Source organism: Rhipicephalus microplus, chromosome 4 (genome assembly GCF_043290135.1).
Source record: "Rhipicephalus microplus isolate Deutch F79 chromosome 4, USDA_Rmic, whole genome shotgun sequence".
In the NCBI taxonomy this organism is placed as follows: domain Eukaryota; kingdom Metazoa; phylum Arthropoda; class Arachnida; order Ixodida; family Ixodidae; genus Rhipicephalus; species Rhipicephalus microplus.
In genome coordinates, this window is record NC_134703.1 from 49296149 (window position 1) to 49323778 (window position 27630).

General features: G+C 44.6%; 1 protein-coding gene across 8 annotated transcripts in view; it reads right to left on the reverse strand.

Moving 5' to 3' along the window:
- Positions 1 to 27630, reverse strand: part of LOC142814263 (kin of IRRE-like protein 2) — a 102957-nt gene that overhangs the window by 49078 nt on the left and 26249 nt on the right. For 6 of the 8 annotated variants that reach the window (XM_075892725.1, XM_075892724.1, XM_075892723.1 and 3 more), the window contains exons 2-3: positions 4317 to 4441; positions 1949 to 2222 (exon numbers count right to left, since the gene is read on the reverse strand). In XM_075892725.1, the coding sequence (XP_075748840.1) occupies positions 1949 to 2222; positions 4317 to 4441 (399 nt within the window). Of the gene's footprint in view, positions 1 to 1948; positions 2223 to 4316; positions 4442 to 13460; positions 13545 to 27630 lie in introns of all 8 variants that reach the window. The other 2 variants (XM_075892721.1, XM_075892720.1) reach the window with 1 other exon arrangement.

A 27630-nucleotide genomic window follows, 5' to 3' on the forward strand; every position in this document is an offset into this window, starting at 1 on the left:
TACAAAGACGTACTGATGACATAGCGATGTCATGGGGGAAGCCAAAACATTCACTTTCACTTCGAGTAAACGCACCTCCAGTAACTTTCTCCCCGCTTACTACAACTATCGGATGAGGAATAGCCGATGCCGTTTTCTTGCGTAGGTAATTGTGCGAGTCCTTTTTTTTTTCGTTGGAGCTCTACACGGGTTTGTTTACGAGCAATAAAGTGTGTGTTTGCGAACGAGGACGTCTACATGCACACCTATCTTTTAAAACAAAAAAAGCTTAAACTTGAGTGAGATGGTAATGGTTTATATGGGATATGAAAGCCCTTCTGCAGTTTTGAAAAGAACGCTGGCGGACTAAATCCTTGGATTTGTACACCCTGGTTGAAGAGCGGAAGCATTACTACGTCATGTTTCCCAAGATCATTCATCGCGTCGCAATGACCTTGAGCCGGCGGGGCGCAAGTCTGGCAGGCGTTACGCCACGCCACGTGGTACTCTGCGAAAAAACGTTGCAACAGCGCTCACTCTAAGCCTCACCGCTGTGGTACCAAGTAACCAGGCGAATGCTTTGAAGAAGCACTTCGTGCGTAATTTTTTGCAAAACTAAAGCAATCATCAATATCGCTCGTGATAACTAGGTTAACAGAACATAAACGTCAATTCATTCATGTGCACTCCCTCCCAGTCCCAAAATTAAAACATGAATCTTATCTCGCAGTCATGGTGACCCTTATTTATGATAAATCACTGTTCGTGCTATGCCTACTACCATGTCATACCTTGAAAAACAACAACAACAAAAACTCATAAACTTTTTAGTCACGTGACAGTATTTGCTAGCACTCCAGTTTGAAGCATACTACTTTTACTACTTTCGTAGATATGTTTCCTACTGTGATGCCTGAGCGAAAGATCCATGTGTAGTTAAAACGTCAAAACAAGTTCAATGAAAATGATTGACGTAATATTTCAAAAGCCTGCCTCGAACTCCAGTAAATGGCACTAGCAGACGTCACTCTGGTTGCTCGTTCTTCGAAACGCGATCGCAGTGCATGAAACACTGGCCACAAGTTTTTGAAAGTGGTTTTGAGTTTGTATTATAACAAAGCTTCCACGAAGAGAAAATATAATTTAATGTACACAGTCCATTAAAATTTGTTGATGATTGTTTTCCATGATACACCACAATGACAGAGTGTATCTAAGTGGATAAGGTACTCGGCTGCTGTCCCGAAGGTTGCGGGATCAAATCCCGGCTGCGGGAGCTGCATTTCTGATGGAGGTGGAAATGTTGTTGGCCCATGTGCTCAGATTTGGGGGCACATTAAAGAACCCCAGGTGGTCGAAATTTCCGGAGCCCTCCGCTACGGCGTCTTTCATAATCATATGGTGGTTTTGGGACGTTAAACTCACATATCAATCAATCAGAATGTATCTCCCAGCAAAATGGTGCATATGGTAGAGGACATGGTCAAAAGAAGGTGGGTGTTCTTTTTCTAAAGGAACGCAGATTGACACTGAGTTAACCGACCCCCAACCCTCCGACTTATGCTCTTAAGCGTAAGAATTTAAACCCCTCTTAACCTAGGCGTCGGTGTATAGATGACTACAGTGGAGTGATGTAAAAAGAGAACAGCAGTTAACAGCAGCAGCTGCGGCCGGTAGGCGTATTTTCTGGGCCGGAGAAATTTTTTTTTGTGCGTCTGGTGATGTAGTTAACCTCTTTTTTTCCGTCATGCATGGTTCAGAGTGATCAAGTAGACAAAGAGGCACTCTCACTTGCTCAGAGGGCCCTCAATGTTTATCGTGCCGCCCATCATGCCTCTAGCGTGCCAACTTCAATATTCACCGTTATGATAAAAGATAATTCATCATTACAATGGATTCTGGTGATGGATGATGGAGAAATTCTCATGCGAGAACGAACACGTCCTCCGTACAGTTAGGTGTCCCTTACCCGTCACGACGAGCTTCAGCACTTTGGTCACTCTCCTGACGGAGTCGTCGTCGGCAAATTCTCGGCACTCCCACAAGCCGTCGTCGGCTCGCGTCACCTGCGTGATGGTGAGCGCCGCAGTGCCGTCGCGAGAGATGTTCCACTGGCGACGGCTGCCTGCGGCCCCGGAGCCCAGGTCGAGAACCACGGGGTGTCCATTGCGCATCCACTGCACGCTGCCTCCGGGAGTCTCCAGGAAGCACGGGATGCTGAGGCTTTCGCCGGGGTTCACTACCTATAATAGCCGCGAGGTATAGAAAGAAAGTTCTCGTTATGAGTAAAGGTGTTTCAGTATCTACAAGGGAATATAGCTTTGTACTTCGCTTACGTATGTTGGGAATGTTACAAGTAGGAATGAGATTATTATTATTATTATTATTATTATTATTATTATTAATATTATTATATCTTTGCTTCATCATCATCATCATCAGCCTGACTACGTCCACTGCAGGACGAAGGCCTCTCCCATGTTCCGCCAGTTAACCCGGTCCTGTGCTTGCTGCTGCCAATTTATACCCGCAAACTTCTTAATCTCCTCTGCCCACCTAACCTTCTGTCTCCCCCTAACCCGCTTCCCTTCTCTGGGAATCCAGTTAGTTACCCTTAATGACCAGCGGTTATCCTGTCTACGCGCTACATGCCCGGCCCATGTCCATTTCCTCTTCTTTATTTCAACTATGATATCCTACACCCCCGTTTGTTCCCTAATTCACTATGCTCTCTTCTTGTCTCTTAAGGTGACATCTATGATTTTTCCTTCCATTGCTCGCTGCGTCGTCCTCAATTTAAGCTGAACCCTCTTTGTAAGTCTCCAGGTTTCTGCTCCGTAGCTAAGTACCGGCAAGATACAGCTGTTATATACCTTCCTCTTGAGGAATAGTGACAATCTACCTGTCATAATTTGAGAGTGCTTGCCAAATGTGCTCCACCCCATTCTTATTCTAGTTACTTCAATCTCGTGGTTCTGCTCCGCGGTTATTACCTGCCCTAAGTAGACATAGTCTTTTACAACTTGAAGTGCACTATTACCTATCTCGAAGCGCTGCTCTTTTCCGAGGTTGTTGTACATTACTTTCCTTTTCTGCAGATTCATTTTAAGATCTACCTTTCTGCTCTCCTTGTCTAACTCCGTAATCATGAGTTGCAATTCGTCCCCTGAGTTACTCAGCAATGCAATGTCATCGGCTAAGCGCAGGTTACTGCGCTTAGCCGATGACATTCGCAGCAGGTTCTGACAAGCGCAGGTTCTGCGGGACTTTACATGAAAGCCGGTGACGAAAGATGAAATTCTCGGTGATTGCCGTTACCTAACTCTGACGCCGCTGTCCAATACAAAGGCGAATACGTCTGCTGCATGTGTTTGGGGTAAAATGAAAGTAAAGTGTCCTGGTTATTACGCTTCTTACCAGGTTTATTTTTGTCCACAGATGTTGCACCATATGCATTAAAACCAGTCCAATATTCAATAAAGCTTATAGGCTGAGCCTTGATTGAGTGCATAACTAACTTCACAGCGGTATTGGCCGCCATTGTTGTTTGGCGAGTATGTTACTGGACTGCTGACCCGGATGTCACGGGGCGAAATTCCAGCCGTGTTGGCCGCATTTATATGCAGGAGAAAGGCTTGAATCCCATTTACTTATTCTTAAGCGCGTTAAAGAACACACATGTGGTTCTAATCCTAGGAGCCCTCTACTATACAGCGTTCCTCATCATCACATCTAGGTTTTAAACGTACACCCTTAATTAATATTATTATATCATCATTGATATTACATAGTATTATTTAATATCATAAAAGAAATAGATCACAGTTATCATGCAGTCGTTGCGAGTAACAGAAAAAAAAAGCAGAGTCCCCGTTCTGACCAAGAATACAAGCAAGAACAGGGCGCGACCGAAGGTAAAATGTGCAGACACTTCCGAGTGTGAATACTCTCAAGGATATATCTGAAGGAGCATATGCGCTGCGAATGTGTTGAATGATAAAACACTGCCATTCCGACAGAGGGCTGCCAACGCATTACTGCTGTTCTGGCCGGACTATAGACATGCGCATGCTCTTCTAGCTCCTTCCAGCGATCACTGTTATCCTTGCTACTGAACAGCAGTTGTTGTGTGCATTAGTTGTGCTTTTACTTTGTTTTATTTTTATTGTTCCAGTCTCGAAAATGACACTATCTCACAGGGTAGGGCAGTGGAAATGATTTTTATTCTGTTTAACCACTCTGAAATTTCTACAACTTAGTATAGCTCACTCTCACCCCCAATTCTTTGCGGATTAAAGATTCCTGACATCATAATTTCTTTCTTTATTTTGACTTACCTTCTCCGGTGGCTCGACGTTATTTGCAGTCACACCTCCTGAGCCAAGCGCAGCTGTTACCGACACCGAGAGAATGGTACAGATCACAGCGGTCAGCAGGGCTTCTGTAGTTCCTTGTGCTGATGCTGAAACCAAGGGCGAGAAACAAACAAAAACAGCTGGTGTTGATGATGGAAGAAGTCAAGATGAAAACCAAATTGAATTTTCTTTAGTGTTCGAATCAATCAATATATCAACCAATCCATAAATTAATTAATCGATCAAATTTTGTTCTCGCCTTAAACAATAAGGTGTTCAAGCGGAATCTAGAAGACCAGAAGGAAAAAATAGATTCACGATGCTTGACTATGCTCTGGCCACCCGTATAACGGTGCTTCACAATTTTAGCCAGTACATAAGGAAACCAAAACGTTCCAGCCAGGTGTGAAAAAGGTGTGTGTCCTAAACTAACACACATGGCGTTTTTCACTCTATAGCACGAAACAGAGTAATCGCGCGAAAGTGCGTGGTATGCTTGCGTGAATAAATTTTACGCGAAGACCCAACCATTCAAAATGACATGGAAGTACGGTCAGACTCTCCATCATTCACCCCGTGGATATTCTGCCATTTTTTTTCGTAAACACTCAGATAAAATTTCCAATTATCCGTGTTTGCGCAAACAAACTGAAGAGCTTCCTTTATGATAAACTAAGGTAGATTATGTACACTTGCTTTGTCAAGCCCCTGTAAGTACCGCAGGTGCGCTCGGATGCGAACTCGATATGATCATAATCCTAACGTCAACATTCAACTGCAGCACCACTATTTTGTGGATTGTTAAAGGAGGGTTCGTCAGAAGTGTCTAACACGTATAACACGACTATACACAGAAACACAAAGAATACACAGAAATGCAAAGTCGGTGCCTCTGCTACCACGGTTCTAATTGCGAAGCGCGCAGGACAAAAAAAAAAAAAAAAACCGAATGCCTCCGTGCCGTAATCACCACACTGTAGTGGAATAATACGAAGCGCCCACTGTTGCTGAAGATTACCCGTGTTCGCATCGCGGAAAGTGCTGCCCCGAGAAACGCTGCATAAGCTAACGGCATAATGAGTTCTGGGGCTTATGTTGAGGAAAAACAACGCGCACAACTATACAGTAGCCAAAACAAGCGCAAGTACACCCCATTACCGCGGTTAGCACGCCGAAATTAGGATTTGGGTTTTCTCCCTGCGATCTCTGACCGGGGCAAAACACCGTTTCTGCTTGTTTAGAGTAGTTAAGAGATTTCATTTTGTTTGTTGGCACGATGTGTATTCTTTTGGTGGCTTTTACTGCAGAGCCTCGCAATTCAGCCTGAATCGGGGTCGAAAGGATGAGAAGCCAACGATATTTACTTGGTGTCTGTTGGCACCAAACGTTCCAGGATTGCCATCCATGCTCTGTTTCGTTTCAGTGAAAGTGTCTTTCTTTCTTTCTTTCTTTCTTTCTTTCTTTCTTTCTTTCTTTCTTTCTTTCTTTCTTTCTTTCTTTCTTTCTTTCTTTCTTTCTTTCTTTCTTTCTTTCTTTCTTTCTTTCTTTCTTTCTTTCTTTCTTTCTTTCTTTCTTTCTTTCTTTCTTTCTTTCTTTCTTTCTTTCTTTCTTTCTTTCTTTCTTTCTTTAGATTGTGGCAATGTGCTCAGATTCTTCACGGTATGGACCTCATTGTTACAGCGAAAAGCAAAATCACCTGTGTAAAAACCTTGTGTTGGACATTGTCTAGTTCTATTGATTGTACTCGCATACGAAAGAATCTATGTTGGCTTTCATGTCACGTTTCTTTAAGTGATGAGGGAGGGAGTTGGTGAGTGAGAGATAAACAAATCACTGTATTTTATCATACATATTTTTAATACGATGGAAGTAGCGTAGTATGCTCCTCTTGTCGCAAAAATTGAGCGGAATTCACTCTCACTTTTTGCTAATTACAATTACCTTTGAAAAGCAAATTTGACGTTTACTGCGAAACGCTAACATCAACCGTTCATCCTGGATAGCTGATGTACACGCACTCCCACGTCCTCTGGATATGTCGGCAGAAAGTTGTTATTAGTAATGCTAGTGGCTCGTAAACTGAATTTCAACGCGATTGTTGAGCCTTCACCATGACTGAGGTGTGGAAAAGATGAGAAAGACCGTATTTTAGGGAAATGTATATTCTGTTCCTTGCGTTCCTATCGTGCCAATTCGATATATGAACATGAATTCAAGATTAAAAGGGCTTTTATAGTGTTTATAGTGCCTATAAGCGTTATCTTTAGGCGTTTATAATTTAATTGGCATAAGGCCCTATAATTGCCTACTTTTAAAATTGGTGCCAATACGAACACTACTTAACCCCGCATATTGCTGTCGGGTAGCTTGAGACCATTATTTATGTTATCGGGCAAAAGTGACCTTTCAGAAGCCTCATGGGGTTGAACCTAGCTCTTGTTGAATAAACTTCTAGAAAGCAACAGCTGGTAGCAATGACAGGTGGTTTAACAATAAAATCCTCCGATGCTTTGCCCCACTCATCTTGATTCACAGCGAAAATATGCTGTGATTTTCTTTTTTGCTATTCTGTCGTAGACACACGTAGCGCGTCTTTCTTCGGATTTTCCGAGGTTTGTAAAAAGCGATTGTGCCTATACTTACGATTTGCGGACCCAGAACTGTATTCTGCCTGCCTTTTTTTTGGCGCCTAAAACATGAATATTAGTGCCTGAAAATCCGGCATCGAGTGATATCTTCGCTTAGGATCATAATATAGCGGGCGGTTAAAAAGGTTCCTGCTTAGGAAGCCTTCATGTGCGCGGACAGATAAAGACTTCTCCCTACCCCCTACCCCCCCCCCCTTCTAAATGTTCAGAATTGTTTTTTTTTGGGGGGGGGGATACAAAACTACAAGTTGCCAAAGTTAGCCGCTCTACGCTCGCGAACCCCTTACGTAAAAAAAAAATGGCAGAATATCCACGGAGTGAATGATGGAGAGTGGGGCGAAGCATTCGTCCGTCCATTTGTTCTTGCTTCCGTCCGTCCATGCGTCCGTCTTTATGACCGTTCATGCGTCCATCCGCCCGTCCGTGTGTGCGTCTTTTCGTGCGTCCGCCCCTGCGTTCGTCCATGCATCCGCCCCTGTGTCCGTTCATGCGTCCATCCATGCATCTGTCTGTGTGTCTGTTCGTCCATCTATTCAACACTCCAAGTACCACCTTTTCGCATCTTTTCATCATATATTCCCCACATAGAAGCATCGCCATCCAGCAGACATTCCAAGGACTAAACGAGAGGTGGCACACGCACAGTTTCTGACGGCTTGCGCTTCGGGTCTACATCCCACCTTTAACCACCTCGAGTTCATGGTGTATACTAGTTCACTGTATTCATGGCACTGCGGCCCAACGCTCGCTAAACTTTTCTAAGTGGTTCTAAGAGAGAAAGGAAGACAACAGTGAGCCCCGTAACTGTCTGCTTCAAAAAGCGACACCTCAACGGTAGCTCACAAGGGAGGGGGGGTGAGGAGGGATTAAAAGAATAAGATTAAAGGTATATATAGAGAGAAAAATTCACTAGGCCAGCGAGCGAGGACAAATCGAGGGTATAGGAGAGATAGGAAAGATGGAAACACGGTCACAGGAGTCCGGGGACGGGGCACCACTTGCGATAGGTCTTGTCGGCGTCAGGAGATGGCGTAGGGCAAGTCCTGTAGGTAAGAGCTGCACTGTCGTCGAAGGTTGGCGTCAGGAAATGACGTAAGGGTAGCCCAGTCGGCCAGAGCTACGCTGACGTCGGAGATCTCGAGGGCAAAACTGGTCCGCACGGAATCCAGTGAGCGACTCCGCTAAACCTTTCTAAAACCAAGCAGGTTACGCCCAGCAAGTATAAATAGCAACCTTTTCCTGTCAGATAGTGCTCAATGTACATGCCAATGGCTGCTAATGGGAAATGAGAGACAGGAGAATTCGGCTTTGACTTTTTTACGGCTTGCGCTTCGTATCTACTTCCCACCTTTAAGCACCTGGAGTTCATGGTATATACTAGTTCATTGTATTCATGGCACTGCAGCTCAACGCTCGCTAAACCTTTCTAAAACTAAGGCGGTTACACCCAGCGAATATAACGTAGCAACCATTTCTTGTCAGATTGTGCTCAATGTGCATGCCAATGGTTACTAATGTGGATCGCAGCGTGCCCGTTAACTAAAAGCCGAATGCTCCTGCCTCTCATTCCCCATTAACAGCCATTGGCATGTACATTGAGCATATTTTTTATTGTTCAACAACGCACAGAAGAAATCTCTCACCGGCACCACCTTGGAGGTCAAAGTGTTATACTTGTTACACACTACAACGGTTACGAGGGACGAACGGATGCCGTTATAAGGAGCATCGCCCCTAAAATTCTCGTGTACGGCATTGCCTACACAACACTTGTTAGGCGCGTTTACGAAAGTTACTGTGGCGTCTGGAGAGACTTGGGGCTGCGCACAAGACTGCTTTATTAAGGAACCCCAGGTAGTGAAAATTTCCGGAGCCATCCACTACGGGGTCTCTCATAGTCGTATGGTGGTGTTTGGATGTTAAAACACACATGTTATTATATTAACAGGCTGCTAAACGTTTTAAGCTTCAGTAGTTAATGGTCGACTTGCTGAACGACGTCGCAGATGATAAATTGTGTTTGACTGAATAAGAAGGAAAGCAGAATAATCTTATGGATTCATAAGTGTGGGAAAAAAGTTATTTAAACTTGTGTCAATAAGAGTTTTAGGCGCTTCAATGTAAACACAGTGGTTTAAAACAACAGTTCTTCCAAACAACTGAAGTGAAGCTCTTTTAATTATACCCCTCAACACATATCTATTTAACGCAACTACTTGCAACTTATTAATAAAATTTTCAAAAATGGACAGAATGCCAGTGACGCTCCTAGCGCGGTACACAATTCAGCGGAGTCAGGTACTCACAACGAACTATTTTGATCGCAGAAAAAATGCGAGGCCAGTTCTGGCAAGGCCTCTAGAAGCACACGTGTCCTGCCAGAAGCCCTTTTTGCGCCCGATAGAGGGGGACTTTCCGAAGGGGACAGCCGAGGCTTGGGGCACACAACAGATGACACACAGTATCTGAGACGACTGTCCAGCTATTTCTCTCTGCGCCTCTTGACAGGTGCGCTAGATTGAGTGTGGTACCAGGTGTCAATTAGGTGATTCTCCGTCTCGCAAGCGACAGAGAGGACAGGAGGAGACGCTGAGCTTTGTTGTCTCTTTACAAGGCGCAACTTGTGTGTTTTGCCACTCTCCTGTTGTGGCACAACGTCACTATATTGCGCTGAAACGAGAGTACCACGAGACAGCAGAAACTTGTCGCTCGAGACACTTTCGCACAGTGAGGGACAGCGCTTTGGGAATGTACTGCTGCTATACGAGCGGCTGTGGTATACTGCTGCTTTTGGTGCTCAAACCATTGCGCACTGGACGCTCCCTTCTGTGAAAGCGTTATCCATTATGAACGTGAGAGAGAGAGAGATAAAGAGAGAGAGAGAGAGCTTGCTGTCGAGCTGTTGCCTTTTATTTTCATAATAAAGGCAATATATTGCAGCATCGAACTCACAACCTGCGAGATTCAGAAATTATAACGTAACGACCCCTGTGCTTAGGGTTTCTGCTACAAAAGTCATTTTCTTAGTTCCCAAGGTCAGGTGCTGCAATAAAAATTCAAGAGACTGCTAGTGAAAACAAAATTACTGTGGAACACACGAAGTTTGCAACGCATGCTATATACGGTATAGTACGGACCTGTCTCGTCGACTTCGGCATCCGTCTGGATTCTATCGACTCGAGACAACGGAACTTTGCTGACTCTGACTTGGTGTCGCTTTCACCGAGTATTTTGCAGCCCGAATAGGCATGAAAGACACTGCTGATTACAGCCAATGCGGCAGCGATGAAACGATCGACCACGCTATTTATCGCTGCCCTCACTACAGCGCGCGCCGACTGCCGCTATAGCTGCTGTGTTAGCCAACCTTGACGACAGAACCTTGTCAGAACAGTTAATGCTCAAATGCTGACACGGACTGTCTTCGAATCAAAAATCAACCAAGTCCTTACTGAACTTTTTCCGTCGCAGTGGACTTTTGAATAGGCCATAGTGGTACAAACGGTAGTACTTCCACTCTACCTTTTCTTTATGTTTATATGCTTTTCTTTAGCGCTTGTACTTTTCTCTCCACTTTTCTTCCCATCTCTGTTCATTTCCTCCTTCCCTTAATTTAGGTTACCGAACTGGATGCTACAAATCTGGTTGCGGTTCAGTTTTTCTCTCATTTTATTATTGAACTTTCGTACACTACGTGGAATAAACATCTGTTGTTCCGCGATTGCACGAGAACACAGGTGTGCCACGAGAAAATTGATAGCTGATCTACTAAGTGAATGATGATGGTATATTGAAGCTCCTTGGTTTATTATTGAATGTTTATAAAATGCTTACGATAAGATTACGACGGTGCCAGGTGGCCGTCGGGGCGCACCGATGGACGCTGGTCACGTCAGTCGCACCTTGCATCGAAATCTACAGCACTCGGCAAGAATGGAGATGCACGAATCGAGTTTTATTCTGACAGACCCCGTCTCAATGGGCACATGCGTTCACCGAACACACTTTGGCATTTACAAACTCACAAATTAACGGACGGACGCGTGGACAAATGTACGGACGCACGCACAGAAGGATGCACGGATGGACGGATAGATGGACAGAGTATGGGCGAACAGATGCGCGGACGGTGAGGTTGACGGGCAAAGTACGGTCTAATTAAAAACCATATGCACGCTAATAATGCTCTATTACTATATGGGTAACAGCTGTGTTTTGGTCCGACGGGAAGCTACGACGACGACGGCGACAACGGATGTCGTGCGAGCCTGCAAAGCTTTGAACGCCCCCCCCCCCCCCACCCCCAAAAAAAAAAGTTGGCAGCATATCCACGGAGTGAATGATGGAGAGTGGGGCGAAGCATTCGTACGTCCATTTGTTCTTGCTTCCGTCCGTCCATGCGTCCGTCTGTGTGACCGTCCATCCGCCCGTCCGTGCGTGTGTCTGTTCGTGCTTCCGTCCCGGCGTTCGTCCATGCATCCGCCCCTGCACCCGTTCATGCGTCCATCCATGCATCTGTCTGTGTGTCCATTCGTCCATCTACTCAACACTCCAAGTACCACCATCTCGCATGTTTTCATCATATATTCCCCATATAAAAGCACCGCCATCCAGCGGACATTCCAAGAACTAAACGAGAGGTGGCACACGCACACTTTCTTACGGCTTGCGCTTGGGGTCCTCTTCCTACCTTTAACCACCTCGAGTTCATGGTACATACTAGTTCACTGTATTCATGGCACTGCGGCCGAACGCTCACTAAACCTTTCGAAAACCAAGGAGGTTACGCCCAACGAGTATGACGTAGCAAACTTTTTCAGTCAGATAGTGCTCAATGTACATGCCAATAGCTGCTAATGGAAATTGAGAGGCGGAGAATTCGGCTTTTACTTTCTTACGGCTTGCGCTTCGTATCTACTTCCCATTTTTAACCACCTCGAGTTCATTCATGGTATATACAAGTTAATTGTATTCATGGCACTGCGGCCCAACGCTCGCTAAACCTTTCTAAATCTAAGGAAGTTACACCCAGCGAGTATAACGTAGCAACCCTTTCTTGTCAGATAGTGCTCAATGTACATGCCGATGGCTGCTAATGGGGATTGCTGCGTGCGTGTTAACTAAAAGCCAAATGCTCTTGTCTCTCATTCCCCATTAGCAGCCATTGACATGTACATTGAGCACTATTTTTTATTGTTCAACAACGCACAGAAGAAGTCTCTGGCCGGCACCACCTTGGAGGTCAAAATGTTATACTTGTTACATACTACAGGGACGAACGGGGTCCGCTATAAGGAGCTTCGCCCCTAAAAGAGTAAAAGTACACACGCAAGTTGTGTGGCTGTCATAGCATGTATGAAAAGGAGGAGGTAACACGTTACGCTGTATTAAACTGCGTAATGAAAAAGAAATAAAAGTAGGGGGGACTAGACGGGACAATTGCCTAACGCAACAGAATACATAAATATAGATGCGTTAACTAGATGACCTTCTGTTTGCTTTTAAAGAAACAAAGGTTGATGATGATTGATATGTGCGGTTTAACGTGCCAAAACCACCATATGATTATGAGAGACGCTGTAGTGGACGGCTCCGGAAATTTCGACCACCTGGGGTTCTTTAACGTGCACCCAAATCTGAGCACATGGGCCTACAACATTTCCGCCTCCACCGGAAATGCAGCCGCCGCAGCCGGGGTCCGAACCCGCGACCTGCGTGTCTGCAGCCGAGTACCTTAGCCACTAGACCACCGCCGCGGGGCGAAGAAACAAGGTCATACACGTGCTGGGAATTTCAACGAACATTGCTGTATAGTGAATTTTATTCAGAAGCGTTTACTTTACTACTGAGGCAATGGATTTACATCGTAACTAGTTCTTTATATACAGAACTATTACACTCACGATTTAACCTGGGAGCATATGAGAAAAAAAAAGAGAAGTTCGCTATTGTGCATCGCTATTTTTACGTGCTCAATTGTATGTTATTTTATATAGCTAACAAATATCTTGAATAATAAGTTGTCGTTTAATAAAAAAAAAACTTGACATATCGGTAAATGAGGGACATCGTAACATTAACACTGCACAAAAGGAAATGTGCATTGCACTCAGAATACACTGTGCTGATGAGAGTATATTACTAAACAAATTTTAATTTGTGACCGACACTGCCAATCAGCTGCCTAATTAGGCGCACAGTCAAACTAAGCAAAATAAAAACTTGCGTTATCTTCAGCATTTATATTGCGAAAATATATATACATTAACATTCGTAACTAACAAATATATCACTGCACTATAACTTAATACTCACGTTATTTCATATAATAAAAATTATAGGCAAATTACACACAGGTAATTGCGTGTGGTTTGCTGTTATCAAGCCGTGAATTATTTGAATTTTTTAAATTAAAAACACATAACTCTTACTTTCAGAATGACGTAATATCAAACAAATATACTGTATTCGAACTCACTTGACATGTCCTCCAAGTAAAATTTGTTGGTGTTCACGTTATTAATGCCGACGTAGCAACACAGCAGGTGGCTTCACACATTTCCTGATAAAAAAGAAAATGACAAACGCACAATAGACTATTATATTTCTTCTTATGTGAGAAAGAGGTACAGACTAATATGATCACTTGTTCTACTAGGTTTCCAGCAGGTTTAACAAACCCATACAGAACAGCTCTTGTCCTATTGCTGCTTAACTTTCATTCATTCGGACGCGTACGCTCGTTATTCTTCCACGTATCACTTAACAATCCCGTTAGCCAGTTCTATTTTGTATTCTTTATGTCACCCAATGTTACACATTCGCAAAAGCACCTTACGCTTAGACAATAAAAAGAACAAGATAATACTTGTACAAGGTAATAAAAGGTAATACAAGGTAAAACAAGGTAAAGCTGGGCATACTTAAAGTAAATACTGGCTGTATAGTGAAGGACCCCGTCATATCAACACCTGACACGTGTTAACGCATACCAGTCCGTGTCACATTAGGCTTATGAGGGTATGTTACTTGAATGGAGCTGTTTGCCAACTTGCGTGCTTTGTTTCTTTTGTGGGCAGCTCCTCTGATCACTTAGCAAATTATGTTTCTCGAAAAAAAATATTTCTGCAACTTCACGTTTTGTCAGGTTAAATATCTCAATGTCAGCGGCACTGGCTTCACCAGAAGCACGGGTTGACTCTTTCCAAGTTCGAGATCATTAAATATTTACATTTGTTATATACACGCACACATACAAACGTACGCATGGATACACATTGATACACATAAATTTTAAATTGAGCTCCTCTTCCTAATGTGCATATATATTCTGGCTAAGCCTCGTCGCGGCTGGCGCCGCTAACAGAGGCGTAGCCAGAATATATATGCACACTAGGAAGAGGAGCTCAGTTTAAAATTTATGTGTATCAATGTGTATCCATGCGTACGTTTGTATGTGTGCGTGTATATAACAAATGTAAATATTTAATGATCTCGAATTTGGAAAGAGTCAACCCGTGCTCCTGGTGAAGCCAGTGTCGCTGACATTGAGATATTTAACCTGATAAAACGTGAAGTTGCAGAAATATTTTTTTCGAGAAACATAATTTGCTAAGTGATCAGAGGAGCTGCCCACAAAAGAAACAAAGCTACGCCTCTGTTAGCGGCGCCTGCCGCGACAAGGCTTAGCACTAGCACAATGCACAACAAGTAATGTTTGCCTTTTCTGTACTACCTGTACACTAAGAATAAGCAAATACGATCTGATTGTTCTCATAGTTGGACACTTTTTTTTTACTTTCGATTGCCGTTGCCCGAAGCAAACACCGATGCAGTAGCTTTCCGCTGATTCTAGCTTTCCTCGCGTGATGCCTGTCACAACAGAATCTCTCTTGCGAGCAAAGGTCAAAGGGGAGTGCAGCGAATTCCAAAGCCGGGTTATGGCTCGATGCCCGCAGCGTTAGGGAGACGCAAACATCTTACTACTACGCCTGAACAGGAAGGCTTCCAATTCATTCAATGCCACAAGAGTCAATTTCCCAGCACAACAAGGTACTACGTTTCCTTTGTCATCTCGTTTCTCTTGAGACTTGACTCCCAAGCGGGGCCCGACATACGAGAATAAAGGCACACACAGCGCTCCTGAAAGAGCATAGCGAAGTCGAGACGGGCAAAGAACGAAACGTCAGCGTCAGCCGTTGCGCGAAAATAGACGCCACGACAGCGAACTTCCGCGCAACTACACATGTGGCAAACCCAGCACATGAAATAATAACAATGGCATGTTATAAAATATCATGGCACGAGTAAGGTATTCGAGCACTGGCAACAGTGTACAGGGGTCGTTGCACCGCCCAGATTCGACCACTTCTTTGTCGCTCTAGGCCGTGTTATTGCAATTTGTAGTTGACATCTTTTACCGAGATTCCGCTAGCGCGTTATCAAGCAAAAAAAAAAAAACTGTGAAACTAGAGAACTTCGCCTATTGAGGTGCAGCGAACAGACGGCTGTACTTCCTGTGACAAAGAAGATATGTCATATGCAGGGTACGTATAGTTCGAAGGATGCAAATGTTGCCCGTAAGCTGAGCCTTCGCCATCTCAAACGTATCATTGTTCCACCATGCAAACAGCACCTGTTATACTCGTTAAAATTTAGACTTCTCTCGTATGTTCCTTATAAACTCTGCGTTCGGCATCTTTGGCGATTCCTGCGTCTGGTTTCGTTTTACGCGTCTCCTTAGATGTGTGATTGTTCAGCCTGGGCACATTTTAACTGACATGACACTCGTAAGAGGCGCGGTTTGTCTCCCAATAATTATAATGACTTGTTGCAGTTGGTTTCCACGTTTGCGTTGCACAATATGAAAGACAAAACGATGCAGAACGGATGTATACTCCATTCCAAAAGAAAGTTCTTTAGTTGAAATAAGAATGTTGAGCTAGTGTATATTTGTCTGCTTGATATTTAGCAGGGTGATAGTATAGAAGGAGAAAAAGATACTGCGAGAACGGTTGCAATAACATATGTAGACAATAATAATAAAAAGTAAAACGCTGGCCTCGTAATAGGGTGATGATCGGATTGAGTATCATCAGGCAATGTCAACATAAAAAATATAAACGAAGAAAGGAGCACTTATGGGCACAAATCACACTTTCTTGATCTCTCAACAAACTCTGATGCTAAAGTGCAAGTCTAAAGTTTTCCGTATGCAGGCAAGCAAATGAATCACGCAGCAGTGCCGAAAAAAAAAGTAAGACGGCTGCCAGTGCGTGGACTACAGGTACGCGTATTTCTATTTACATGTACACTTCGACAACATCATGCGGGCGCGTATCATCACGTTGATTGGGTGCGTGATGAACACTCGTGTAGGCTGTGCGCGCATGAGGTGGTCGTGCTTGCGTGCATCTGTGCATCCCCGTTTGCATGAGGAACAGGTCATTCCCGCGATACCGAAGCTCGCCGAGGAAATAATACTTCAGCATTCGCCATCGCTCAATCGAAAACCTCTGAAGATACGCAACGAGGACGCACTAACGAGCTCGTGAATACTTTCCGATGCTATATTCATCCGCCTATTCGTGAGCCTGCCGTGGAAAACTATGTTAGTTCTCCCTTATCTCTGTTGTTTTTCTATGCACATCGAATGTTTTTTTTTTCGATGATTCCATCGTAAAGAGAAATGTTTGGGGCATTGCTTTCCTAGTTACAGGATTCCTCCAGCAAATCATGGTCCTTATTTTTAATGAAGAGTAGCAGTAATTTCGCCCGAACTACAGCCTCAACTAGAGACAATTACTCAGCAGCGTCCATAAAGAATTCCGTTTAACGAACAGTCTGCAGAGCTTGCTATTTCAATCGACACTACATAAACTTATTCACTCAGTGCCCGGTAGAACGAATAAGAAAACGTGGATACGTAGCAATATTACGCAACGTAGCCAGGTATGCTATGTTAGCACGTTGCCTGTTGCGACCAACTGAAAGCAAGTCATTTTCCAGTATAGTAGTGCTCCTGCAAGGTAATGCAGTGACCGTCACTATTAATTTTGAACCTCTTTGGTAGAATGGTGCCAATACACGACACCTTAACCACAGAATCCTTTCATTTTCAAAGCTCTTAGGCGCCCGTTCATTACCGAGGTTTGCGGAGACATTACCCAGCACCTTTCGCAAGCAAAAACCTTTCGGCGATGGACTCTGGGACGTTACGCCGACTCTAAACTAACATATACATAAACATCCGCAGATTGCATACACACTACCCCGCAGCATACACAGTCCATGGTGTGGAAACATACCGACGCTCTACCACATCACGTGGGAATGTACGGCACACTCCGAAGAGCAGGAGGGGGACAACTGCAGAAAGATGTGGGGGCAATGCTGTCCAGCCCCGTCCTTGAGGACCTAAAGAACCCCAGGTGGTCTAAATTTCCGGAGCCCTCCACTACGGCGTCTCTCATAATCATATAGTGGTTTTGGGACGTTAAGCCCCACATATCAATCAATCAACCCGTCCTTGAGGACCAGCGGAGGCGAGTCATGAGGGCTGAAATGATGGCGAGAGACAGCGGTGCATTGGAATAGGAGCCCCACTACGCGGCGTTGCCATATTTTAGCGGCAACGCAGTCTTTTACGCAAATAAAGTTTTGTTCTTCATGCGTCGAGCGGAGTCGTTGTCCTAGTAGCTGGCACAACGAACGAGGAAGAAAAAAATTGGCAGCATATCCACGGAGTGATTGATGAAGAGTGGAGCGAAGCATTCGTCCGTCCATTCGTTATTGATTCCGTCCGTCCATGCGTCCGTCTGTGTGACCGTCCATGCATCCACCCACCCGTCCGTGCGTGCGTCCGTTCGTGCGCCCGTCGCTGCGTTCGTCCATGCATCCGCCCCTGCGTCCGTTCATTCGTCCATACATGCATCTGTCTGTGTGTCCGTTCGTCCATCTATTCAACACTCCAAGTACCACCATCTTGCATCTTTTCATCATATATTCCCCATATAGAAGCACCACCATCCAGCGGACATTCCAAGGACTAAACGAGAGGTGGCACACGCACACTTTCTTACGGCTTGAGCTTCGGGTCTACTTGCCACCTTTAACCACCTCGAGTTCATGGTATATACTAGTTCACTGTATTCATGGCACTGCAGCCCAACGCTCGCTAAACCTTTCTAAAACCAAGGAGGTTACGCCCAGCGAGTATAACGCAGCAACCTTTTCCTGTCAGATAGTGTTCAATGTACTTTCCAATGGCTGCTAATGGGAAATGAGAGGCAGGTGAATTCGGCTTTTACTTTCTTACGGCTCGCACTTCGTATCTACTTCCCACCTTTAACCACCTCGACTTCATTCATGGTATATACTAGTTCATTGTATTCATGGCACTGCGGCTCAACGCTCACTAAACCTTTCTAAAACTAAGGAGGTTACAGCGAGTATAACGTAGCAAACCTTTCTTGTAAGATAGTGCTCAATGTACATGCCAGTGGCTGCTAACGGGAATGGCAGCGTGCACGTTAACTAAAAGCCGAATGCTCCTGTCTCTCATTCCACATTAGCAGCCATAGGCATGTACATTGAGCACTATTTTTATTGTTCAACACGCACAGAAGAACGCACGGACGGACGCAGGAACGGACGTGCGAACAGACGCACGCACGGACGGGTGGACGGACGCACGCACGGACGGGTGAACGGACGCATGAACGGTCACACAGACGGACGCACGGACGGATGGACGGAAGCAAGAACGAATGGACAGACGAATGCTTCGCCCTACTCTCCATCATTCACTCCGTGGATATGCTGCCAATTTTTTTACGTCTTTTCAGCCTTTACGGTTTGAAAACGTATATTTTTCTGTGCTTTGAGACAACCTGAAACGCTACAATGTGAGGGTTTTCGCTGGTTGGTATACTGTATCCTCAATAATACTGAGCGCAAAAGGTGTCAGGCGAAAAAAAGCAACAGTTTAGTATTGTTGAGCTAAAAAGAGTGTTTCTCGATCGTTGATGCAATGAAACTGGTACTTGTTGTTTGTCACCACTGACATTTATTTCCTGGCTCACCTGAGTGCTTTGACCACGAGATAGCCGACGCTAGACATCTGACCATGGAGAGGGACCGGGAGAGAGGCTGAGCAATATGGAAGTTGCTATCGCTGCAAAGATGGGGCGGCGCTAGCTTAGAAGGGCGAGAGAAATGCGACAAGCAGCAATTTAATAGGCACCAAGGCCAGCGCCCAGGGCAGATACGCGCAACGTTTGTGGAGCCGACAGGCGACAGCTGTGGGTCACGCTGGTTGAGTCTCGTGCTCTGCATAATACATTACGGGGACACTAACGAACACGCTGGAGCAGGGGCAGGCTTATAGGAAATTATGCAGGCGATGGCTGTAATATGCTCGAAGATTTGCAGCAGCGTTGATATGTGTGTATGTGACGCTCTGCCAGTGGCACGCCGCGGACGCGGCTGCCAACGTGGAGTTGCTGCGGCGCGCAGGGCGAGTGCCGGTGAACCCTTTGCCGTGTCACTAAGCAGAGCGCGCATTAACAAATTGGCTCGAAGTGAGTGCATTTCGCGTTCCCCCTCCCCTGTCCTCGCCCTTGCCTGATTATCAGTGCCGCTTCCAAGAGGGCTATGTGTTTTGGGAAGTTCACGTCCCCATAGTGTAGTGAAGTGCCGGGGTTAGCAAGGTTGGGCACGCTGTGTGAGGGTTCTCAAAGCACAGTCACTTCTCCCGGGAATGAAGCACGGTGCCGAAATCAAGTTCACTGCCTATTAAATTCACATTAGACCGTGAATACACCGCGGATGGGTGACGGTTCTTAACTTTTTTTTTTTGGCGTTATAGGCACATCAGCCTTTTTGTTCGGGATTATGTGTGAAGAGGAGAGGGCATAGCGAGTCAATATAGTTAAAAGCTATGGAGTAAGTGTTACTAAAGAGGTTTGAATTTTACTCATAATATAAAACATACATCATTGATTTATCAAATGGATGAGTGGCAATGGGTGATGAAAAGGCAACTGAATGCCTGACAGAACACACACCCCTGCCTTGGCCACAATAATGCGCAACACTCAGTAAATACGCGCACATACATGTCGGACATACATATGCAAAAGATGAATGCATAAATACAATACACTGTGAAAATACAATAATTACATCAATTGAAAGCATAAATACAAAAATTCAATACAGTGGAAATACAATAAGTTCAGATATACAGCGAAAAAAAAAATAGAGCGGGAAGAAGTAATATTTGATTACTCGTAGAAACACTGTATAGACAAAAACATCTACAATTAAAAAAACCGCTGTTATGAACATGATTGAAACAAGCGAAAATTTGCGAATAAGTGAGGTTGACTGTGTGTGGCTTGAAAGAATTGAGACACGTGTATTACGGTAAAGTACACGAGATGCGCAAATTTTATACGCAAAATAGAAAGAAAAAAGGTAGACGCATCATGCTTGAAGCGTCAGTAGATAATCATGTATCTTTTTTTTTTTTCTGGAGATTGCTGATGATCAACTTGCGTTGAATATGCCAATGATGATGCTGTTTGAATTTGAAAACGAAGGAATTGGATTTGCTAGCTTTTGTCTTCTCTAGTTGGTTTGTATCCTCCGACGGTAATGGGTGGTTTTTTCTGAAGCTGTACGTTTCTTGTTTGCTGAGGCAAGCGTGGTCAAATGTATCGACTTTCAATTTCATTTGAACATAAACGACTGTTGCCAGCTTTTTATTAAAGATAATTTCAAATGTCAAGATACCATGCGTGGGGCGGAAGGCGTTCGACGCAGAACATTTCCGATTATGCGAAAGCAAAAAAGAAATAGATCAGCCTCTGTTGATGTATGAACCTTTGTGAAGAGAAAATCAAAGGAATACGCCAACCTCTGTTCAGCCGAAATAAATAAAACTAACTATTAAGGGATTTCATTCAGTGAAATAAGGTATTTAGAGCACTGATGTGAACGCTGCATAAAAACTCACTTGTCATACAATGAACTACCGCTAAATGCTTATGCTAAGGCATAGGACGGAAAGTGAAGTGGTGAAAATTACGGCATTGTGTATATGTTGTGTTTTGATTGTGTATACGTTTTTCTGCAATAATGGTGACACTTAAAGATACCTGTTCGGAGAACACTGCTTCGATTGATTGATTGATATGTGGGGATGAACGTCCCAAAACCACCGTATGATTATAAGAGACGCCGTAGTGGAAGGCTCCGGAAATTTCGACAACCTGGGGTATTTAACGTGCACCTAAATTTAAGCACACAGGCCTAAAGGATTTTTGCCTCCATGGGAAATTCAGAACACTGCTTCGAGCAGTGGAACTTAAAACAAAAGACAAAGAAGATATACAAGGACGATGGTTTACTAACAGCTCAAATTCTATTTCTACGTGCGTGGCAAATAAATACCCAAACTCGCGCAGTTCCCAGCGGAGGGTACTTTTGCCGCAAATTGAACGAGGACAATTAATAAAAAAAACAGTATGGGTACCATTCAGTTATTTTGTGTTATGCTTGGATAACACACTCCGCTGTTCGCGTTTCGATTAACGCCGATATTATACGTGAATGGCACCGATGAGCAGGTCTAGAATGCGCGGCCAGGAGAAAGGGAGAACAAGAGACGGCGGGGAGATGCTGCTGATCGCCGTGAGTGGACTGCTGCGCGTATTCGCGCTCTACGTCAGGATCCAGCCTACCGCAAAGCCCCTGCAGCGGCGCCGGCTCGTTATTCGACAAGTGGGGCCAACTTTGCTATTACCAAGTTCAACCTAGTGAAAGCCACGGAAGACAATCAAATCGGCCAGCTTCGCTGTGTATATCAATCCTTGCGAGGCCTCGCAAGGCAACTCCGGGTACGTTTGGAGCCTAGGCAACTCCAAATATGTCTGTGATGCTGCTTCGACACGCGGGTACAGAATGTTGTTTGCGCGAACAAACTCAGGTCATTCATTGATTGATTTGATTGATGTGTGGGGTTTAACGCCCAAAAACCACCATACGATTATGAGAGACGCTGTGGTGGAGGACTCCGGAAATTTCGACCACCTGGGGTTCTTTAGCGTGCGCCCAAATCTCAAACTGGGGTCAGTCTCCTGTCTTCGACGCATTTAGTTAAGTTCACTAAGATGGCACTGTGAACAAAACCGACAGCGATGTTTGCAGCAGAAACCATAACGACAAAACAAACGTCTAAAAAAAGATCTTTTCACGATTACGGTACGCGCCTGAGCCCTCATTGCGTCGGAGATGGCTCGCGCAACACTAAAAGAGGAAAAAGAAAAACGCTGGGGTGCGAACAACGAGCGCCACGACGTCCATATCATCAGCATCGCAAATATATCGCGTGCGCGCCGCTGCATGCCTTCATCACGGCATGCACCTCGTTGTGTTCTCGCTGGGTGCGGCACTTTATGCGCAGACGCTGTACGGGTCACAACGAGAACGACGATGCAGGGCGCGAGGAAGACGCAGATATTGAACACAAGAACAAAAAGAGAGGAAGAAAGGGTAATCATTGCACATCTGGGTATGGACGTGCGTGCCGAAAATGGCCTGTGTGATCCATGACGAAGGAAGGATATGCAAATATCGCAAGATCTGCTCACAATGGTCTGCCTGGTGCAGATGCGGCCCCATGCCGCCTCGGCGAGAAGCGGCCGCTGCCTTGGACACCGTTATGCCACATAACCAATGAGACGCGCGTTCCATAGTCGAAAGGGAATACGAGAGGGGAGATTACGGAAGCCGTTGCCCGAGTGACCACTTAACGGGGCGCTTCTGTCACCGCCGAGAGAGTGGAGAGTTCAGACGTTCCTTCAGTTGTGTAATGTGGGCGGTCAGAGAGTGGTGGTGATGCTGAGAGGAACATTGAAAGCTAATGACTTTATTATCCGGGGATGCTGGAGTGACTACAGTCCGCTCGACCGTTCTCCATTTTACCATCTGTACTAACTCTAAAATGTAGAGAGTGTCCAAATTGCGGGTAGGTGTTAGCAAAACACGCTATCCCCTCCTCTCTCTCCTCCCTCAAAGACCGGGAAATCGAAACCCATTACCAAGTCTCAGCCCGAGACATAAGAAAACAGCAGGGACACCTGCTCGTTAGAGAGCTTGTAAAATGTTTTCGGCTTGCAACGCCAGGAAATTTCACTTGAACTCATGCCAGAAGGCATCACAGTGGCGCTAGCCGCTCCATCAGCCCGTTGGAAAAATGAATAAACAAATATATGTGTATATATAAAGAAAATAATTCGTTGAATACGCGTAACGCGTTTTTTTTTAACTTCGGGAGCTTCTACGTTAACCTAGCAAACCCATTGCGAACTAGTGCTATTAGTTACCTGAAGCTTGCTCAATTTATTCCATGCTTGCATAATTAATTTCAAGCGAGGACATCGCAGTGCTGGTCGTAACTGACAATTGTAGTGGAAGTGGTGCTCAAGTAAAGTATGCCACAGTTTCTTTTCATGCATTTACGCCTGAAAACGCAATATTCTTAACTACTAATAGATATCAACAAATCGTTAAGGATCCAAGTGATTAATATTGTACTCGGCCTGGTTCCCTTCCGAAGCCTTGATCAAGCTACGCGTGCTACACCATTCAATTTTCGTTACGGCGAGCTGATAAGAAAAGGTTGAAAATAGCGCAGGTGCTTCATTAATCATTAAATTGCAGAGCTTGTTAAACCGCCGACAAGCGTTTTTTTCTCGTAAATGTTATGCAATAATGCGAATCGAGGTAGCCTTCTTAAAAATAATCTTATTGTTTTATTGATAAGAAGACATTTAATTATACGTAGAACCAAGCTAAAATCAATTGTTAAGCGAACACTTTTTTAGGCGTCCTGCGAGCCCCGAACCTTCAACTTTCAGGGACCATGTTTTTGATAATAAAGCTTCGCTGAGCACTGCTGATGAGGAGTAAACATTTTTTGTATGTACTTTTTTTTTCAAGGCGTACTGAGACTACTTAGCACTCGACATACACCATTAACACTTGCTGAGATTTACGCATTATATCTGTTCTGTAGCACAGTGAAGACCTTTGAATACACAACAGCGCTTGCTATGACAAAACTGTACCATTTTACGCTATTTCACGGACACTGGCTATAAACATGCCGCTTAATGGTGTCTTCACCTTAAGAACACGTTTGGTTCAACAACCTCGTATAGGCGCATTGGTAAGCGAATTCACATCGGCTCAATAAAAAAACTTCGTTAGGCTAATTGGTACAAGCGTCATATATGTTGTAGAAGTTTGGGCTGCATAAATATAACAAGGGGGACACTCAATCAGGCACGGAGAAAAGATACACTACCAAAACAAGGGGGCGGCCAAATTTGAACAGTAAACCTTTCGTGGGGAGCAACTTCGGGCCGCCCCAAGAAAGAAGTAAAGGGCTTAAAGGGGAAATATAAGAATATGTAAAAGAGGTTTGACAAGTGGAACAGCAATCAAACATGTTCATGTGGATTTTGCGCAGCGCTCTTCAGCCAAGTGTTTGCAAGAGCCGGAACGTGTCGCTTATGTATTTAGTTTCTATATTGCTTAGCGATAAAAATGAGTGCTAACGCTTAGCCGAATTCTCCAGACGCCATGTCCTAGGCCTCAACTATTTCCCTCTTTTCCTGTTTTATCGCGCGATACACGACCTTGGTATGAACAAATAGGGCCCTGCATCCGCACTCTTTGCAGTGCGAGGCCAAGTTCCCTGGAATACAGACACACATAATACAAACACACAGAACTTATTTGTTTCATTGGGCTGTAGTTTTCTTACAGAATATTTGATTTTAATGTGGTATGAGTGAAAAAGAACAGAGAAAGCCAGAAACTGTGATTCACAATCCTGTTTTTTTTAATGAGTAACGTTTCAAAACAGAATAAATGAAAATTATAAAAAGGCGTGGCTGATCTTGCTATAAAGGGATTGGTATAATACGAAATTCAAATGTGTCTTTACAGAGGTACATTGTGTATTGATTCAGCATCAGCGACAAATCGCAAAGCCATGTTAGGGAGGGCAAGCAGCTTGAAATTTGCAGCGCACACCTTAAGCAGAAAGCAAATACGAAATTAGCATACACTGGACAAGCGCGGACTAACATCTGTCACAGCTCGACAACTAGTGCGTGCTGGGCAAACAGAAAGAAAGACGCACGAAAGAAGCGCGAGTAACTATCAAAATTCTTCCTGTGTGGTGTGTCAGCAGCGCGCTCCTTTCGTAAACGCGGCAGCGTGCGAAGTGAGCTTCGTCCTCTCCCGAACTACGTGTCTGATAAGCGTGCGCACAGAAGAGACCACGCTCCGTGGAGGCGGCGCATCGTGGAGGCGATGACCTTCAGAGCGCGCCCAACGCGAGTCTGTCGCACCATCTCCCCATTCATAACAAAAACGCGCGAAAGTGTTAAAGCTCTGAGGACTTTGATACCGTGTAATGTGCGTAAAAATGGCTTGCCGTTCGCATTTAGCAAAACGTATGCTCTGTGGTGTAGCTCACTTTTGCACATCATACAATATTAATACAGTGCATAAACACTACACACCGAGGTAGCAAACAGAATAGTGTGGTTAGCACTACGCGCTGAGAATCGAGAAGCTGCTGGTTCGCTTCCGCACGATAGATGCTTGCCTTTTTCTTGTGTGTGAATTTTCTTAGAATACATTTTCAACGTCACTTGTGTGACGAAAGTACGTCAACGGAGCCGTGGGGGTCCTGTCGTAAAACACTTTTGTTATGAAATGGCGATGTTTGACTAAATTCAATCTGAGAGACTGCATAAAGCCGGTGAGGAGACCTACTATAGGGTAAGTGGTGAAAAAATTTGATAATTTCTATGAATGCCTACTAGTCGCGTTTAGTATGGTGCATGACAATAATATTTAACAAGGTTTACATGCAGGTGGTAGCCGTTCCTTTTTTATATATCATTTCGTGCTTTTCGTTATTTCTCACTTTTCCTTTACATTCCACACCTAGAAAACGGGACAAGTCAATAAACTTTTCTCTTCCCTGAATTTTTTTGCCGCAGATCGCATTGAAATCAGATTATTTGTAACGAAACAACTGCTGAGTGATATAGGTCACATTTAAATGAATCTGAGATATAAAATACCTACCTTTTTTATGTTTAGTGCAGCTGCACCTTGCCAGTAGTTACCTCCGGAGTAGATACCCGGTGGCTTAAAAAGAGGGTTCAGCTCAAATTGACGAAGACGCAGCCAGCGAAGGAAAGCAAAAGGATTGGTGTAACTTTAAGAAACAAGAAGAGATCAGAGTGGGTCATGGAGCGAACCGCAATCAAGGATATGATAGTTAAAATCAAGAAAAAGAAATGAACATGAGCTGGGTACTTTACCCATTGGAAGGATAACCGCTGGTCATTAAGAGTAACTGACTGGATTCCCAGAGAAGGCAAACGTATGAAGGGGAGACAAAAGAAAAGACAGATCCCATGTACACTGGGAATCGATGATATGCGAAGCACGAATGAGAAATGTTTATATGTCATTTCAAAATCAGCACAAGGTTACGAGATGGATGTAAATGACGCCATACATGACTTCCATGTCATGATTATCATGCTTGGATGTGTCCTTTACCTTCGTCGTCTATTCACGTCACGCGATAACAAATTTAGTATACGTAGAGCTAGCAAAACGGCCGCGAGCACGCTATGCGCATGGTAGGTTCTCATGTTCTTACATGATACGCGTGTCAGCATTATCATGTTTGCACGAGTCATATATTTAGTCATCTATTGACATCACGTAACTCTGAATTTCGTATATGTGGAGCTAGCAAAATGGCCGTGAGCGCATCATGAAAGGCCCAATATACTCCAATGTAGCGTTGACGCACGCGCACGTTGGACGCAGCGACGCTACGTTAGCAAAACGCGAGCACTCTACAGTCTGACGCCATGCGCGACCAGCGTCCGTCGGCGCAGCCCGAACCGACGTGAAATGCGACATGCTGCATTTCACGCTGATGCGTTACCCAGAGAACACTGCGTCTCCCTTATTTCGTGACAGAGGGACGCTGGACGCGCTGAAACGCGCATGCGTCAAAGCAACGCAGCGCGCCGCGCTCTTGCTAGTATATGGCAGGACCGGTGCCTGGCGTGACAACGCCGGCGTGACGCGACGAAATAAACGCCGGCGAGCACGCGCACCGCGTCACGTCGAAATGTATTTGCACCTTGACTGTGGCATGTAGTAATGTTCTCACATAACACGCATCTCATGATTATCATATTTGCACTAGTCACATACCTTCGTCATCCATTGGCGTCACGTGAAACCAAATTTAGCATATGTGAAGCGATCGCAAAACAGCAGCGAGCGCATCATCAGTGTGGCATGTAGTCATGTTGTTACATTACACGCACGTCGTGATTATCATGTTTGGATGTATCATTTACCTATGTCGTCCGTTCGTGTCGTGTAATAGCAAGTTTAGTACATGTGAAGCTAGCGAAATGGCCGCGAGCGAATGATGAGCGTGGCACGTAGTCATGCTGTTACATGACACGCATGTCATAATTTTCATGTTAGGGTCTGTCGCTTGTCTTCGCCATGCAATCATGCCA